Raw genomic sequence first — 14,009 nt, 5'->3', positions numbered from 1 at the left:
GGTATCTTTATGGCACTAAGCATCTTCCTTGTTATTATCATTGTCATTTTTTATTATTTACTACTTTACTAAGGTACTAAGCATTTTTCTTGTTATTATCATCTTTTTATTATTTATTACTTTATTTAGTGCTTACTCTGTGCCAGAACCCCTTTGGGAGCTTATAATTATTACTTATTATGTCATGTTGTTACTGTATTCAGCATGTGTCAGACATTTTATATCCAAGGTGAAGAATTAAAGCTTTAAAAAGTTTGATAGTGTCCAGGCGCAGTGGCTCACTCCTGTAATCCTAGTACTTTGGGAGGCCAAGGTAGATGGATTGCTTGAGCTCAGGAGTTTGAGACCAGCCCGACTAACATGGTGAAACCTGTCTCTACTAAATATGAAAAATTAGCGGGGCGATGTGGCCCCTTGCCTATAGTCCCAGCTACTTGCGAGGCTGAGGTAGGAGAATTGCTTGAATTGCATTGAGCTGAGATCACACCACTGCATTCCAGCCTAGGTGACTGAGCGAGACTCTGTCTCAAAAAAAAAAAAAAAAAAAAAGAATATATGGGCTACAGAGGAAATATCACAGACTCACAAATGAAAGTAGATTTGTATATGTTTTTAAAATTTATAGTAGAGAAGTGTTCTCATGAATGTATGTGTGATTAACCTTTTATAGATCAGATGATCCCATCAGAATCCAAACAAAAGGACAAAGAAGAAAATTCTTGGGATTTAGAGGTACTATGTATTATTAAAGTTTTTGTTTTAATATTAGTACTGCATGATATGAAAACACAAAATCAGAGGCTTAGGCTTTATTTTTTCACCTCTGCGTATGTCCACCCCAAATTGTTTTTGATATTTTTCAGAGTACACTGAATAGAGAATCTATGTGCTAGGTAGATTACTGCTTCATAGTGAAATTCTGCTTATTTGTAGGATTAATTTAAGAAGCCAGTGTGGTATAGTGTAAAAAATAAGGCTTAGAAGTCACTAGAAGTTCACATGGGATCTGAAGTACGTTTGTCTAAAAACAAAAGAATGACACTGAGTCCAGTTATGGGCAAATATATGATTCTGTGGCATATTTAGATGTACAGAAGTTCTAACTGGCTTCATAGAGAGACAGTTAAAACAGCAGTATTGTAAAAGTTGGGGCCAGAAAAGTTAATGGCTGAGACTTGAACGTATTGATGTATCTTTATTGTTCAGTATAGAGCTGAGGGAACATTTCAGGAGAAAGAAAAGTCTGAGGAATAGGAAACCTTGTGGGACTATAATAACAAGAGTATTGGTTGAGTATTCTTTTAAAAATATAATTATTTTCACAAATAGAACTCCTTGAGGTCCTCTGTGGCAGTCAAGCTGCCTCAGGTTGAGTGTCAAATAATAGTGATGTATTTTAAGGTCACAACTATGGAAAGACATAGAAAGGATCTGACCTCTTACAAACAAGCAGCTGCTGCCTAGTGGTAACAGCAAAGGGTGCAAGTGAATAGACAGGTAGATTTTATCTGCTTTGTCATGAGACAAAAAGACTTTAATATTGTTTGCTTTGATTTAGACATGACATAATTATTTTTCTTACTGCATTTACATTCTATTCAAGCACTTTCTGTCAGCATAAATTTTGTCGAAAACATATTGTTGATAAGTTAGGTATTTTTAAGAGATAATTTTTGAAATATGCATGAGTGATTTTTTTCGTGAATGTGATGTGTTTTTCCTGCTCAGTAACCAAGTTAATGGCCACATGAACATAAAGATAAGCTTGATGTAGACCGTATTACGTGAGGTTTTCTATCAAAATGTTTTGGTTGTTTATACATATCTGCTCTAAAATTGAATTGCTTGTGAAGCAGGAAACTGTGGTTTTAAAAAAGATTTGAATTAGAAAATTTTGATACTCTTCATTATTAGGATTTTTCCATTGAAATTATTTATTGATATTACTTTTAACAGAGTGACCGTGAGACTGTTTCACAGAAGGATGTGTGTTTACCCAAGGCTACACCTCAAAAAGAATTCCATACGATACGTGAAAAATTAGAAGGTAAGAACCATTTTTTACTTAAAAGCCATTTGACCAAATATTTCTCTAAACTGATGAGGAAGAATATCCTCTAATAGCCAAAGAGAATTATCTTCTAAATGCAAAGTGCGGAGAAAAAGAGAAGTGAAATGGTGGTAAGTTATACGTCTTATCAAGTGTTGGCAACAGACTATATTGAGAGCGCTGAAACGGAGCTGAATTACTAGTTTGAATTCAAGATATTCCAAGACCTGAGGAAAATAAGAAAATAAGAAAGAAGAAAGTAGTAAAAGAGGAAATGAAGACTGAGAGAGACAGAGTGTACAGAGAGTACATGAAGGAACAGGAAGCATGTTTATATAATGGAGGATGATAAAATGAAATAATTCTTTACAAAGAGATTGGGTATGGTTAGAAATTTGGGAAGAATAAAAAGTGACCTTCTAGTACCAAAATTTACCAGAGAATTACAGCAAAGGTATTCTGATTCTTCCTGTATTTCTCACTGGTGGGAAGCCATTAGGGCTGGAAGCACTTGACCATGGAGAACTGTGTTCTATTTGCAGTAGGTGAGAGTAAGCCTATGTGCACAGCCACATATGTATATAATTTGTCATATACAATCCGTATATACCAGAAGTTTTCATAGAAAATCAGCTGGAAACCTGGTTAACAATTCACACTGTGATTCAGCCAACTTGGGATTCTGCATTTTTAGTAAGTTCTCAGGCGATGCTGATGCTGGTGGTCCTTGGACCTTGCTCTGAGTAGCAAGAGGAGAGGCCATTCTTGGGAAAAATGTGGAAGAGGAGCAATTGAGTAGAAGGTTGCAATGGAAAAGGGTCAGGGGAAAGGATTATGTTGATCTTATTTTTGAGTATGTTTTGAGCCAGAGGTGAAGAAGGAAGGGGCAACACAATAGAAATTATAGAAGGAAGATATTACCACTAAACAAAGAGAAAGGAAAGAGTGGGGAAAAGAAGTTTAACAGGTGTTGAATGGGAAGAATCAAGAGCACAGGTCTAGAGATTATTTTTACTAAAGAGGAGAGATTGTGAGACAGGAAGCAGGGGACAAGAGAGAAGCCAGCTAGATTATTTTGGATTTTCTATGAAGGAAAATTGAGTGAACTCACTTCAGAAGCATTTAGAATATTTTTACTGCAGAATGTTAGAGTATTGGTGCGCCGGAGACGACTGGAATCATGAGGGTTAGTAGAATTGGACTAAACCTCAGTGTCTCATTAATTTTCTTTATTAATATGAGGCATCAAATATATATATGTATATATTTTGTTGATATTTGCAATTTGAATAAGAGATGCTTGAATGTAAGAACCTTGGCTTGGCTTTATTTTTAAGGAAGCAAATTGTGTTGGTAAAATTACCATTTTATAAAAATTCATTAGAGAATAACATGATACACCAAACCAGACTAATTTAAGAAACCATAAAATTCTTAATTTATGACTTGAATACTTAAGTTATTGTTATTCATAGGTATTATGCTGATTTTTACATAGAAAATGTTATTAATATTTAAAAAGTCTGTTGCAAATAAATTAAAAACAAATATATCAATATTGAAAGCTTATTAAATTTGCTATTCTTGATGAGGTTTGTGCATTTTCCTCCATGAGTGGATCAAGAAATACTGAGATGGCTAAGCTAGAAATTACAAAAATGTTGGCATACTATTATACCATATGGGTATGAAAATCAATGAATATTTATATTTAGTATTATGCCCTAAGTATATATCTAAGCTGATTAATTCATAACATTTTCACTGATGAGATGTTAATTCTACATTCAGCTGAACTCTCATTCAAACTGTACTTTCTCAATGACAGGGCATATTAAAGAACATGATGAATGTTTGTAATGTAATGATATAAATTACTATTACTATTACTATTACTATTATTATTATTATTTTTGAGACGGAGTCTTGCTCTGTCGCCCAGGCTGGAGTGCAGTGGCTGGATCTAGGCTCACTGCAAGCTCCGCCTCCCGGGTTTACACCATTCTCCTGCCTCAGCCTCCCGAGTAGCTGGGACTACAGGCGCCTGCCACCTTGCCCAGGTAGTTTTTTGTATTTTTTAGTAGAGACGGGGTTTCACCGGGTTAGCCAGGATGGTCTCGATCTCCTGACCTCGTGATCCTCCCACCTCGCCCTCCCAAAGTGCTGGGATTACAGGCTTGAGCCACCGCGCCCGGTGATATAAATTATTATAATGTATTGCATTAAAGACACCTTGTGTAGCATTCAACGTTCAGCCTTTGCATTTATTTTCTCAGTGTCATGATTTGCTCCTCTGATTCAAGATCACTTCTCTCCTCATCACTGAGCATATACATATTGGTATTAACACTTTTTGCAAAAATCATATATAAATGGTTGTACAATGTTCTTGTCATTCTATAGCAACTTTTTATTTTTTTGTTCAGCGATTAGCTCATTTTTCATTTATTTTAAGATTTCAGGCTGTGCGCGTTGGCTGACCCTGTAATCCCAGCACATTGGGAGGCTGAGGTGGGCGGATCACGAGGTCAGGAGATCGAGACCATCCTGGCTAACATGGTGAAACCCCATCTCTAGTAAAAATACAAAAAATTAGCCAGGCGTGGTGGTGGGCACCTGTAGTCCCAACTATTCGGGAGGCTGAGGCAGAAGAATGGCGTGAACCCAGGAGGCATGGCTTGCAGTGAGCCCAGACTGCAGTACTGCACTCCAGCCTGGGCCACAGGGCAAGACTCCATCTAAAAAAAAAGAAAAAAAATTCATAGTGTGCATTTTTACTTTGCACCACTTAATTAGACTCTCTTCATGGTGACTAAAAAGCAACGTAAATATAATTACAGGTGTTAACAAGCCTTGGTTAAAGTGTATGTCCTACTTCATGCTATATTAGAAATTAAAAGTGAAGTACTCAAAATACAAGTATGTACAGCCATACATTTCAATAGCCATTACAAATGTGGCTCACTAATCTTTAGAGCTATGCCATGTGACCTGTCCTGACTCTAAAAAACTCCAATGTACTCCTTTATAAAAATAAAAGTAACAAAAAAATAACTAAGGTAGTATTTCCCTACCTGGTTCCTCTGCATGGATTTTGAACTTCAGGGATAATCAGATCACGATTTAAAACCAGTTTTCAACCATACATAGGATTCTTAAGTGCCAAGTGATAAATGGTTCCTTGATGATGAGATAGCCCTTAATGTTTCATCTCTTCGTGTTTTGCTTTTTTATCTTGTGTTAGAAAGTTTAAAGCCAGCTATTGTCTTTATAAGGGAAAATATTTTGGTTACATATTCATTTCCTGTCTCATGACACTCTGCTTTCTTTGCACTTAGTGAGGATGTACATTTATCAAATTTTTACCTCAAACAAGCAGATGAATTAATGGTATCATTTCTTATATATGAATTTCTAAGTTTTCTTCACTGCTTCAGAAGTAAATTTTAAAGATATTAATGCATCGAGAAGGACCTTCTCATTGTAATTAAAGCAGGTTTTTATTTAAAGTGTATTGAATACAATTTTAAGCACTTTTTTTCTAAAACACATACATGCAATATGGTCATGCATATTTAGCGTTCAAATGGGTAGACATAAATTTTATGTGTTTTAGAGAGTTTATATCCCTGAGTGTCTTAATTATTGATCAATTATCTCTCAAAGAAAACCACATATGTAGTTGGTATTTCTAAATGTACTAAAGTGTGTCATACTGAAAAAAAGTAGGGAAAAATGAGAGATTAAACATGTTTTATTCATATTATTTGATGAAATTAGATATATTTCTATATCAAAGAGATGTCTACTTTTTCTTGAAGCTTTTTTCTATAAGAATTTTTTCATAACAGTAGTTTAACAACTCACATGGTAGAACAGATAGAATTAGTTTTAGAAACAAAACAATTGTAACACACATTCCTTGAACACTAAAACTGTTATTTTCAATAACCATTATTCTAACATTGAAATACACAGGTTAATGATATGTAAAAAGCCTCTGGAAATTTACTTCTAGTTTTTGATACTTTCATATTAGATTTCTTTTTTTTCTTTTATTGAGACAGTATCTTGCTCTGTCATCCAGACTGGTGTGCAGTGTCATGATCTTGGCTCAGTGCAACCTCCGCCTCCTGGGTTCAAGTGATTCTTGTACCTCAGACTCCCATGTAGCTGGGAATACAGGCATGTGCCACCATACCTGGCTGATTTTTGTATTTTTAGTGGAGACTGCGTTTCGCTATTTTATCCAGGCTGGTTTGGAACTCCTGGCCTCAAGAGATCCGCCCTCCTCACCCTTCCAAAGTGCTGGAGTTACAGGCATGAGCCACTGCACCTGGCCTATATTGGTTTGTTGATGGGCGTGCTTGAACCTTTTTGTATAAGTGGATCAGGAAATTTTAAGAGAGCTAAGCTAGAGAACCCCATCAATGTAAAAATACTTGTATTTCACAGAGGTACAGAAATGAATATGTTTATTAACTTTTATTCTATACATAGATATGCTGATAAATTTAGAACATTCTCTGTAATGATAAGTAAATTGTACCTTTGAACTCTCATCACAGCTTTGCAATTCCTAAATTACAGGACAAATTGAAGAACATAATAGCTACATGTAGTATATTGACATAAGTGATTCTGATGTGTTTCCTTAACAATAAAATATTGCATTCTACCATTATCTTGGGTATTTATTTTTGTTGGGGGGTGGTGGGGGCATGACTTGGTCATCTTATTGAATACAACTTCTTTCCTTATACAGCAGCTTACTCTTACTTCTATTAGGATTTTTGTGCTTTAGTTATTGTCACTTTAAATATATTTTCACTGTTGAAATCTTCACAGCATGTTTGGTGAAATCTATTTTTGAAATTTTCTTAGGTATATTTCTGTCAAGTAGGCATGTTAACAAATACAATCACCCAAAAGACCCTGAAACCTAGTGTAATCTCTTTTCAATCCAAGCATGAGGATTCATCTTCATATTCACACTGTATGAATGTTTGGTAGGCTTTGACAGGCTTGCACATAATCAATTATATACGTCCCTTTTCTTTTAGAGTCTCCTCATAAAGATGATCTTCTGAAGGTAATACCTTTTATATTTTTATCTTGAGTATTAACTATGTATTTTATGAAGTATACATTATATATTAATTATTTTGTTTCCAAACCCATTTAGCCTACTTGTGGAATGAAAGTTTCTATTCCAAATAAAGCCTTAGAAATGAAGCATATACAAACATTCAAAGCAGGTAAATTTTGTAATTTTAATTTTACTCTGGAAAGAAGAATATTAAAATATTTGAAATGCTGAGAGCCTTATATTCCCAATGTTGTTTTCTTTTCAAAATTTGATGGGAAAATTTGATACAAATAATGCCAATGTTAGTATTTATGTTTGAAAAAATGCCATTTACAAGCATAAGATTTAGAGATTAAAAAAAAAAATCCGCTTTACTTCATGTGGTTCTACTTTAATGTCCTGATAGTATAAAGTTTCCAACTTGCAATTTCTGTATGTGGTTGGTTTTAAGGCAGGTGAAATTTGAGACTGTCAAATATTTGCAGTGGTTCAAATACTGATTGGAATTCTGATATTTACCTAGAGGAAAATTTCACTTGCTGACATGACAGTTGTGAGTGTTGTTACTCTGAGAATCTAAAGAAAATCAGTTTTTTTTTTCTTTTTAATTAGCTGACTGAATGTGTGTGTGAGTGTGACTTATAATATTAAAAAGTAAGTCAAGCAATCATTCCTTGATGACTCTTTGCTACACAGTGTTTTAGAAGAGTGACTCCAAAGCATTTGGCCTTGGTGTCTTTTTATGCTACTGTGATTAATTGCCTAGAGGTACAAAACAGCCTGAATTAGTTTTTGTTGTCATTTCCATGCATGTTTAAAACATTTCACAACAGGCTGTGCACGGTGGCACATGCCTGTAATCCTAGCATTTTGGGAGACCAAGGCAGGCAAGTAACTTAAGGTCAGGAGTCCCAGACCAGCCTGGTCAACATAGTGAATCCCCATCTCTACTAACAATAACAAAAAATAGCCAGTTGTGGGGGTGGGTGCCTGTAATCTGAGCTACTCTGAAGGCTGAGGCAGGAGAATCTCTTGAACCTTGGAGGCAGAAGTTACAGTGAGCTGAGGTTGTGCCACTTTAGCCTAAGAGACAGAGTGAGACTCCATCTCAAAAAGCAAACAAAAAAACAAAAATTCTCAACATATGTGTGCAGTTATAGACTATATGTAGAATTTGTTTTCTTATCTTACTGTACTGTACATATTATATTGGAAATTCCTTTTTTGTTTACTTATCATGTGTTTTAGTTGTACTTAATACAATTAGCTCCACTTTGATTTAAGGCCTCATAGTTTGTCATTTTAACTCTAAAAGCATTTAATTAGGCTGTCTTTCATAGCCACTAAAAGTCAACATTAAATGACAGCTTGTATCAGAGAGCTTTTATTGAAGTGGGAGTATTTACTGCTTCAATTAATGTTAAAAATTAAAGTGAAAATATTTAACATACAGGAATACATTTTAAATATTTATCTTTTTGGAGACAGAGTTTCACTCTTTCGCTCCTGCTGGAGTACAATGGCGTCATCTCAGCTCACTACCACCTCTGCCTCCCAGACTCAAGTATTTCTCCTGAATCAACATCCCAAGTACAAATACTCATTTGTACCAGTCACTAGAAAAGCAAATGTGATTAGTGTGATTAGCTTAGAATCATTTCTTGTTTTGTAGATGAGATGGGAGTAATGGGATAATAAATATATAAATTAACTTGTGTTTCTGCAGCAAGAAAGAATAAATAATGGTTATGTGTAGGAAGCCAGCAATGTTTTCTGCAGGGATTCATTGGAATTGTTTGAGCAGCGGAGTCCCAAGATTAGATTAAAGTATTAGGGCATTCTGGTCATGGTACAAACCAGAGATTTGCAAACTTCTCCTGTAAAGGGCCAAACAGGAAATATGTTAGGTGATGTGGTCTCTATCACAGCTTTCCAACTCTGCCATTGTAGCATGAAAGCAGTCATAGATAGTGTGTGAGGAAATAGGCATGATTGTACTCCAATAAAACTTTGTCTAAAAACCATTTGGTGAGCTGAATTTGGAATCCCATAACCATGGGTTATGGAATACAACAGTTTGCATTAGGTCCCTTAATTGAGCCTGCGATACCGAGGCTCCACTAACTTTAAGCAGCTTTTTCAATACTTTTATATACTGTTTCTGCTGATAATTGTTGTCCCATGATGAAACCCTAGCCTGAACAATTCTCCCCGAACTTGGAAATCCCGAGTGGGCACCAATGACTTACTGACTCACTTACTGTGCAGTCCTTTTCACCTTCATTTTTGAGTGGTCCGTCGTGATCCTTTTGCAGCATTCATCTTGCGGGGCACCACCTGCGGGTTCCATCCTGTGGAACCTGACCTAGCAAGGGATGAGAGACGTACACTGAAATAGATATTTTGCCTGTCAGTGCGACTCAGGGGCTCTGCTGCGTGAGTCTGCATTGTTGGCCTCGATGAGGTGGCAGAGTTCGCATTATTTAGTACAGAGTAAATGACAAAGATCTCGAGTAAACACCACTAGAGTGTAATTAACATTGCTGACCCCCAGTACAGAGCAATCACGCACCCTCGGATGATCAAAGTTTGGTCTTAGGACCACGTGAGTAAACAAGCTATTTGGATAAACTCTGCCACATTCCCTAGATGTTTGCTCTATTGCTATCAACTCAAAGTAAAGAGGATTAGGCTACTTTCAGCCAAATCATTTACTGAAGCTATGCAACCCCACCGGCCTTCCAAGAAGGTTCGTGTCTATTTCCTATAACTATCTTTATAATTTTTCTAACCACTTTGTCCGATCCCCTACAGGTAGGGTTTCTTTTTCCCTGTGAAAGCCATCAGTTAAGGGGCCATGTCTAACTAGGAAATATAAATATAAAATAAATAAGTTTGTATTTCCAGTGGGAATGGGAAGATAAAGCAAATGCAGAAAAGAGGTACAGTTAATATGATTTACTGATTATTGAGTTTAAAAAGCTAGGGGAGAGAAAAAATCTCAGGTCATTCATAAGTTTCCACGTGGGGAATGCTCATGGGGAAGGAGTCAGAAATTGTCAGGTCAACAGAAAAGTGCAAACAATCATGGGGCAGTACAACAATTTTCTTCACATATTGAGTTCAATGAAACATTTATGTGGGATATTTTCAGTAGGTAATTGGATTATTATAGGTATTTCTACCTGGAGATAGAACTCTGGTTGGAGACACAGGCTTAGAATAATTTTATTATAATTTTTAGACAAAGCCATAGATCTCAATGAGTATATCCATGATGCAGAAGATGTAGAATAAGAGGAAAGCCATTGACAAAACCCTGGAAATATCAACATTTCACAGAGTCAAAGGACTTCGTAAAGGAGACCGAACAATGGCTAATGAAAAGTAGGAGAGGAGTGAGAGAAAATGATGTTGCAAATTTCTTTTAAATGTGAGAATTTCAAGCAGTGCGATTACTGAAAAGTCAATTGGAGTTAACTTACAAGTTCTGCAGTGATAATCTGTTCAAAAGAATTATTTTAGAGTTGTTAGGTACACTGTTGATGTGGTTAATATTTCTGGTGTCCAAGAAGAAATCTCCCAAGATCCTACCTAACGCTTTGCAACTGAAGCAGTCAACATACCCAGGGTCTGGAAAATTGTCTAGACTGGGGAGTATGCATGCCAGCATTTTTCCAGAATTGTCAAAACCTAAGGGTCTTATATGAGGAAAAGTGCTGTCTTTTTTATGTGCTTCTTGTGGAGAGTGGAGATCTGTATTCTCTCTCTCTCTCTCTCTCTCTCTCTCTCTCTCTCTCTCTCTCTCTCTCTCTCTCACACACACACACACACACACACACACAGACATACACACGTACAGTAATTCACCCTTATCCATGGGGAGTATTTTCTAAGACACCCACTGAATGTCTGAAACTGTGGATAGTATGGAACCCTATACATCCATGTTTTTTTTAGTATGTGCATATTTATGATAAAGTTTAATTCATAAATTAGGCACAGTGAGAGATTAACAATAAGTCATAATAAAACAATAACAACATATTGTATTCAAAGTTAGGTGAATGTGGTCTCTCAAAGTGTCTTGTATTGTACTCAGCCTTCTTATTCGTGTGATGATTGTGAGATGATATAATGCCTGTGTGATGAGATGAAGTCAGGTGAATGAGGTAGGAGCTGTCATGTGGTGTTAGGCTACTAATTATTTCTCGCTATCTGACTACACATCAGAAGGAGGATCATCTGCTTCACGTGACCCTGGATCATTGAGCCATGATAATGTTGATGGTTGGGATTTTGATGACAGACCATTTTGATGACTAATGGGCAGTTAGCTTATACAAAGGGATGATTCATGACCTGGGTGAGATGGAACAGCATGTCTTAATATTTCATCATACTCCTTAGAATGACACCTTATTTAGAACTTATAATTTATATATTTCTGGAATTCCCCATTTAATATTTTTGGACTATGGTTGACCATGAGTAACTGAAATTATAGAAATCAAAACCATGGATATTATATTTTGAAATATATGTTTGGTCTTCAACACTGTTTTGTGGCATACAACTCATAAAATGTTTAGAATCTCCAAAGTGATGTCTTTGTATGCTAATAATTGAGTGATGGCTGGCAGTCCCTAGGTAGCTTCAGGATAGGAGCTGGTCACAAAAAAGAACAAGGCATGATTAGGGTGTTGGGACTTTCAGCTCCACCCCTCAACCTCCTAGAGGTGAGAGGAGTTGAAGGTTATATCGATTACCAATGGCCACAGATTTTTTCATTCATGCCTATGTAGTAAAGCTGTTTAAGAACCCAGAAGGACTGGGATCAGAAACCTTCCAGAAAGCTGAATGTATGGAAGTGTTTGGAGGCAGATGTGCCCTGGGAGGGTATGGAAGCTCCATGCTCCTTCCCCTATAACTTGCCGTATGCATCTCTTCATGTGTCTCCTTTATAATACCCTTTATAATAAACTGGTAAGTATGTTTCTTTTAGGATTTGGGGCACTCTAGCATGTTATTCCAACCCAAAGATGAAGTTGTGAGGGCCCCAACATGAAACCAGATGGTTAGATGTTTCAGAGATCCAGATTTGCAACTGGTGTGGGAGGGCAGTCTTGTGAGACTGAGCCCTCAGACTATGGGATCTGAGACTATTTCTAGATAGACAGCGTTGGAATTAAATAGGGGACAACCAGCTGGTTTCTGGTACAGAATTGGTTGCTTATTTATTGGTGGAGAAAATCCTCCAACATTTGGTCACAGATGTCTTCTGTTTTAATGATGGTGGTGTGAGAACAGAGGGAAATCACGTTGTGTGTCTTTCTACACATAGAGCAGATAAAGAGAGACTACTGTATACTCTGTTCTAACTGCTCCAAGTTCATTTATCAAGAAATTATACTTTCTAAGGTTGATACTGTCTGCTTATACTAATTCTGCTAATACAGTTTTCTGTGAGTCTTAAAGGGTTCTGTTTGGATTATGACTCTTTGTACACTGTAGTTCACTTGCAGATATCAAATTGTGATAATTCGGTTTTCCTTGCATTTGAGATCTATAAAAGAGGGGAAATAAACATTCTTAATGCATTAATTTCATAATAGTATACTTAATAATAATTTCACTATAGTCTCGATGTATGGTCCCAAATAAATGCTTTATAACAAATCATCTGAGTCTTTGTAACAAAGCATTGGAGTATTATGCTTTTTAAACCAAGACCTGAATTATGCATGAAAGTGTGCATGATTCTTTTAAACTAAGTTGAAGTCTCGCGATGTCTCCCAGGCTGCTTTCAGACTCCTGAGCTCCTCAGATGATCCTCCTGCCTCACCTTCAAAGTAGCTGGATTTATAGGCATGTGCCATCATGCCCTCTTATGTTTTTAATATTCTGTATCTTTTATTTATCTTTGTTGATTTAATGTATTTACTTTTTTCTTTAATAGTGGATGTGAGTTCTGTAGAGTCTATATTCAGGTAAGACTTTGCTGTTTTTTAAAATATATATGTTAAGTCAGAAAATACAGAGAAAAGAGACCACTATCTGTCGAGTATTCTACTCTGGGCTAGACAACGTATTATGTGCTTAATATTTATCATCGCACATAGTCATCACACAGCTTTGGAAAACATCTGTGCTACTGTCACCTACTTTGTATTAATGAGGCAAATGTGGTTCAGAGAGGTTGATTAATTAGCCTATGATTTCATAGCTAAAAAGTAGCTGACCTTTAAGTTTGCCGTCAGCCTACCTTGCTCCCAAATCCCTTCTCTTCCTTCTTGGCATAGATTGATGGAGACCTATGTATCACTAAGATCAAGGTATAGGTCCAGATGGGATCAATTCACAAAGTCACATTTTGTTATACGTTAACTCATTTTAGAGATTGCCCTTAGAACACTGGTTAATCCAAGACTTTGTTCTAACATGTTTAACAGTTAGAGTGGTAACCAGTACCTTGATTTATCATCAAAGTTTTTAGAGCAGATCTGACTTAGCTGTGGTGACAAGACATAGGTTTTTGTTTCATAAGCAAGAGCAGGTAAATCCTATAGATGAATTATTTTACTCTTATTGGAGAATATCTACATAGAGATATGTTAATCATATTTAGAGGCTATTTCTTATAGATTTCTCAGTTTACTGACTTCCCAGCTTAGCTTTTCTTCAAAGCAGTACCCTGCCTAGTGGCATGCACTCTTCTTTTTTTTTGCTAGAGTCTTTTTTTCTTCTTCCATGACTTTTCTATGATCTTTTCCTAATTACTTTCTTCTCTGCTTTCCTTGGTGTTCTTTTCTTCTATTATTTTATTGCTTTCTACCAGCCCCATTTTTCTATAGGTAAAATTAAAAGTAC

At 36.2% G+C, this 14,009-nt stretch overlaps 1 protein-coding gene across 1 annotated transcript in view; it reads left to right on the top strand.

The window, feature by feature from the left end:
- The window catches only part of LOC106996187 (ankyrin repeat domain-containing protein 30A-like), a 72,066-nt gene that overhangs the window by 13,354 nt on the left and 44,703 nt on the right, over positions 1-14,009 (top strand). Inside the window, exons 7-11 of the mRNA XM_077947954.1 lie at positions 671-732; positions 1,957-2,047; positions 7,114-7,142; positions 7,236-7,308; positions 13,099-13,129. Of these exons, the coding sequence (XP_077804080.1) occupies positions 671-732; positions 1,957-2,047; positions 7,114-7,142; positions 7,236-7,308; positions 13,099-13,129 (286 nt within the window). The remainder of the gene's footprint in view (positions 1-670; positions 733-1,956; positions 2,048-7,113; positions 7,143-7,235; positions 7,309-13,098; positions 13,130-14,009) is intronic.

Source organism: Macaca mulatta, chromosome 9 (genome assembly GCF_049350105.2).
Source record: "Macaca mulatta isolate MMU2019108-1 chromosome 9, T2T-MMU8v2.0, whole genome shotgun sequence".
NCBI classification, from domain to species: Eukaryota; Metazoa; Chordata; class Mammalia; order Primates; family Cercopithecidae; genus Macaca; species Macaca mulatta.
The sequence above is the reverse complement of the archived record's forward strand: the minus strand, read 5'-3'. Positions and strand labels throughout refer to the sequence as shown.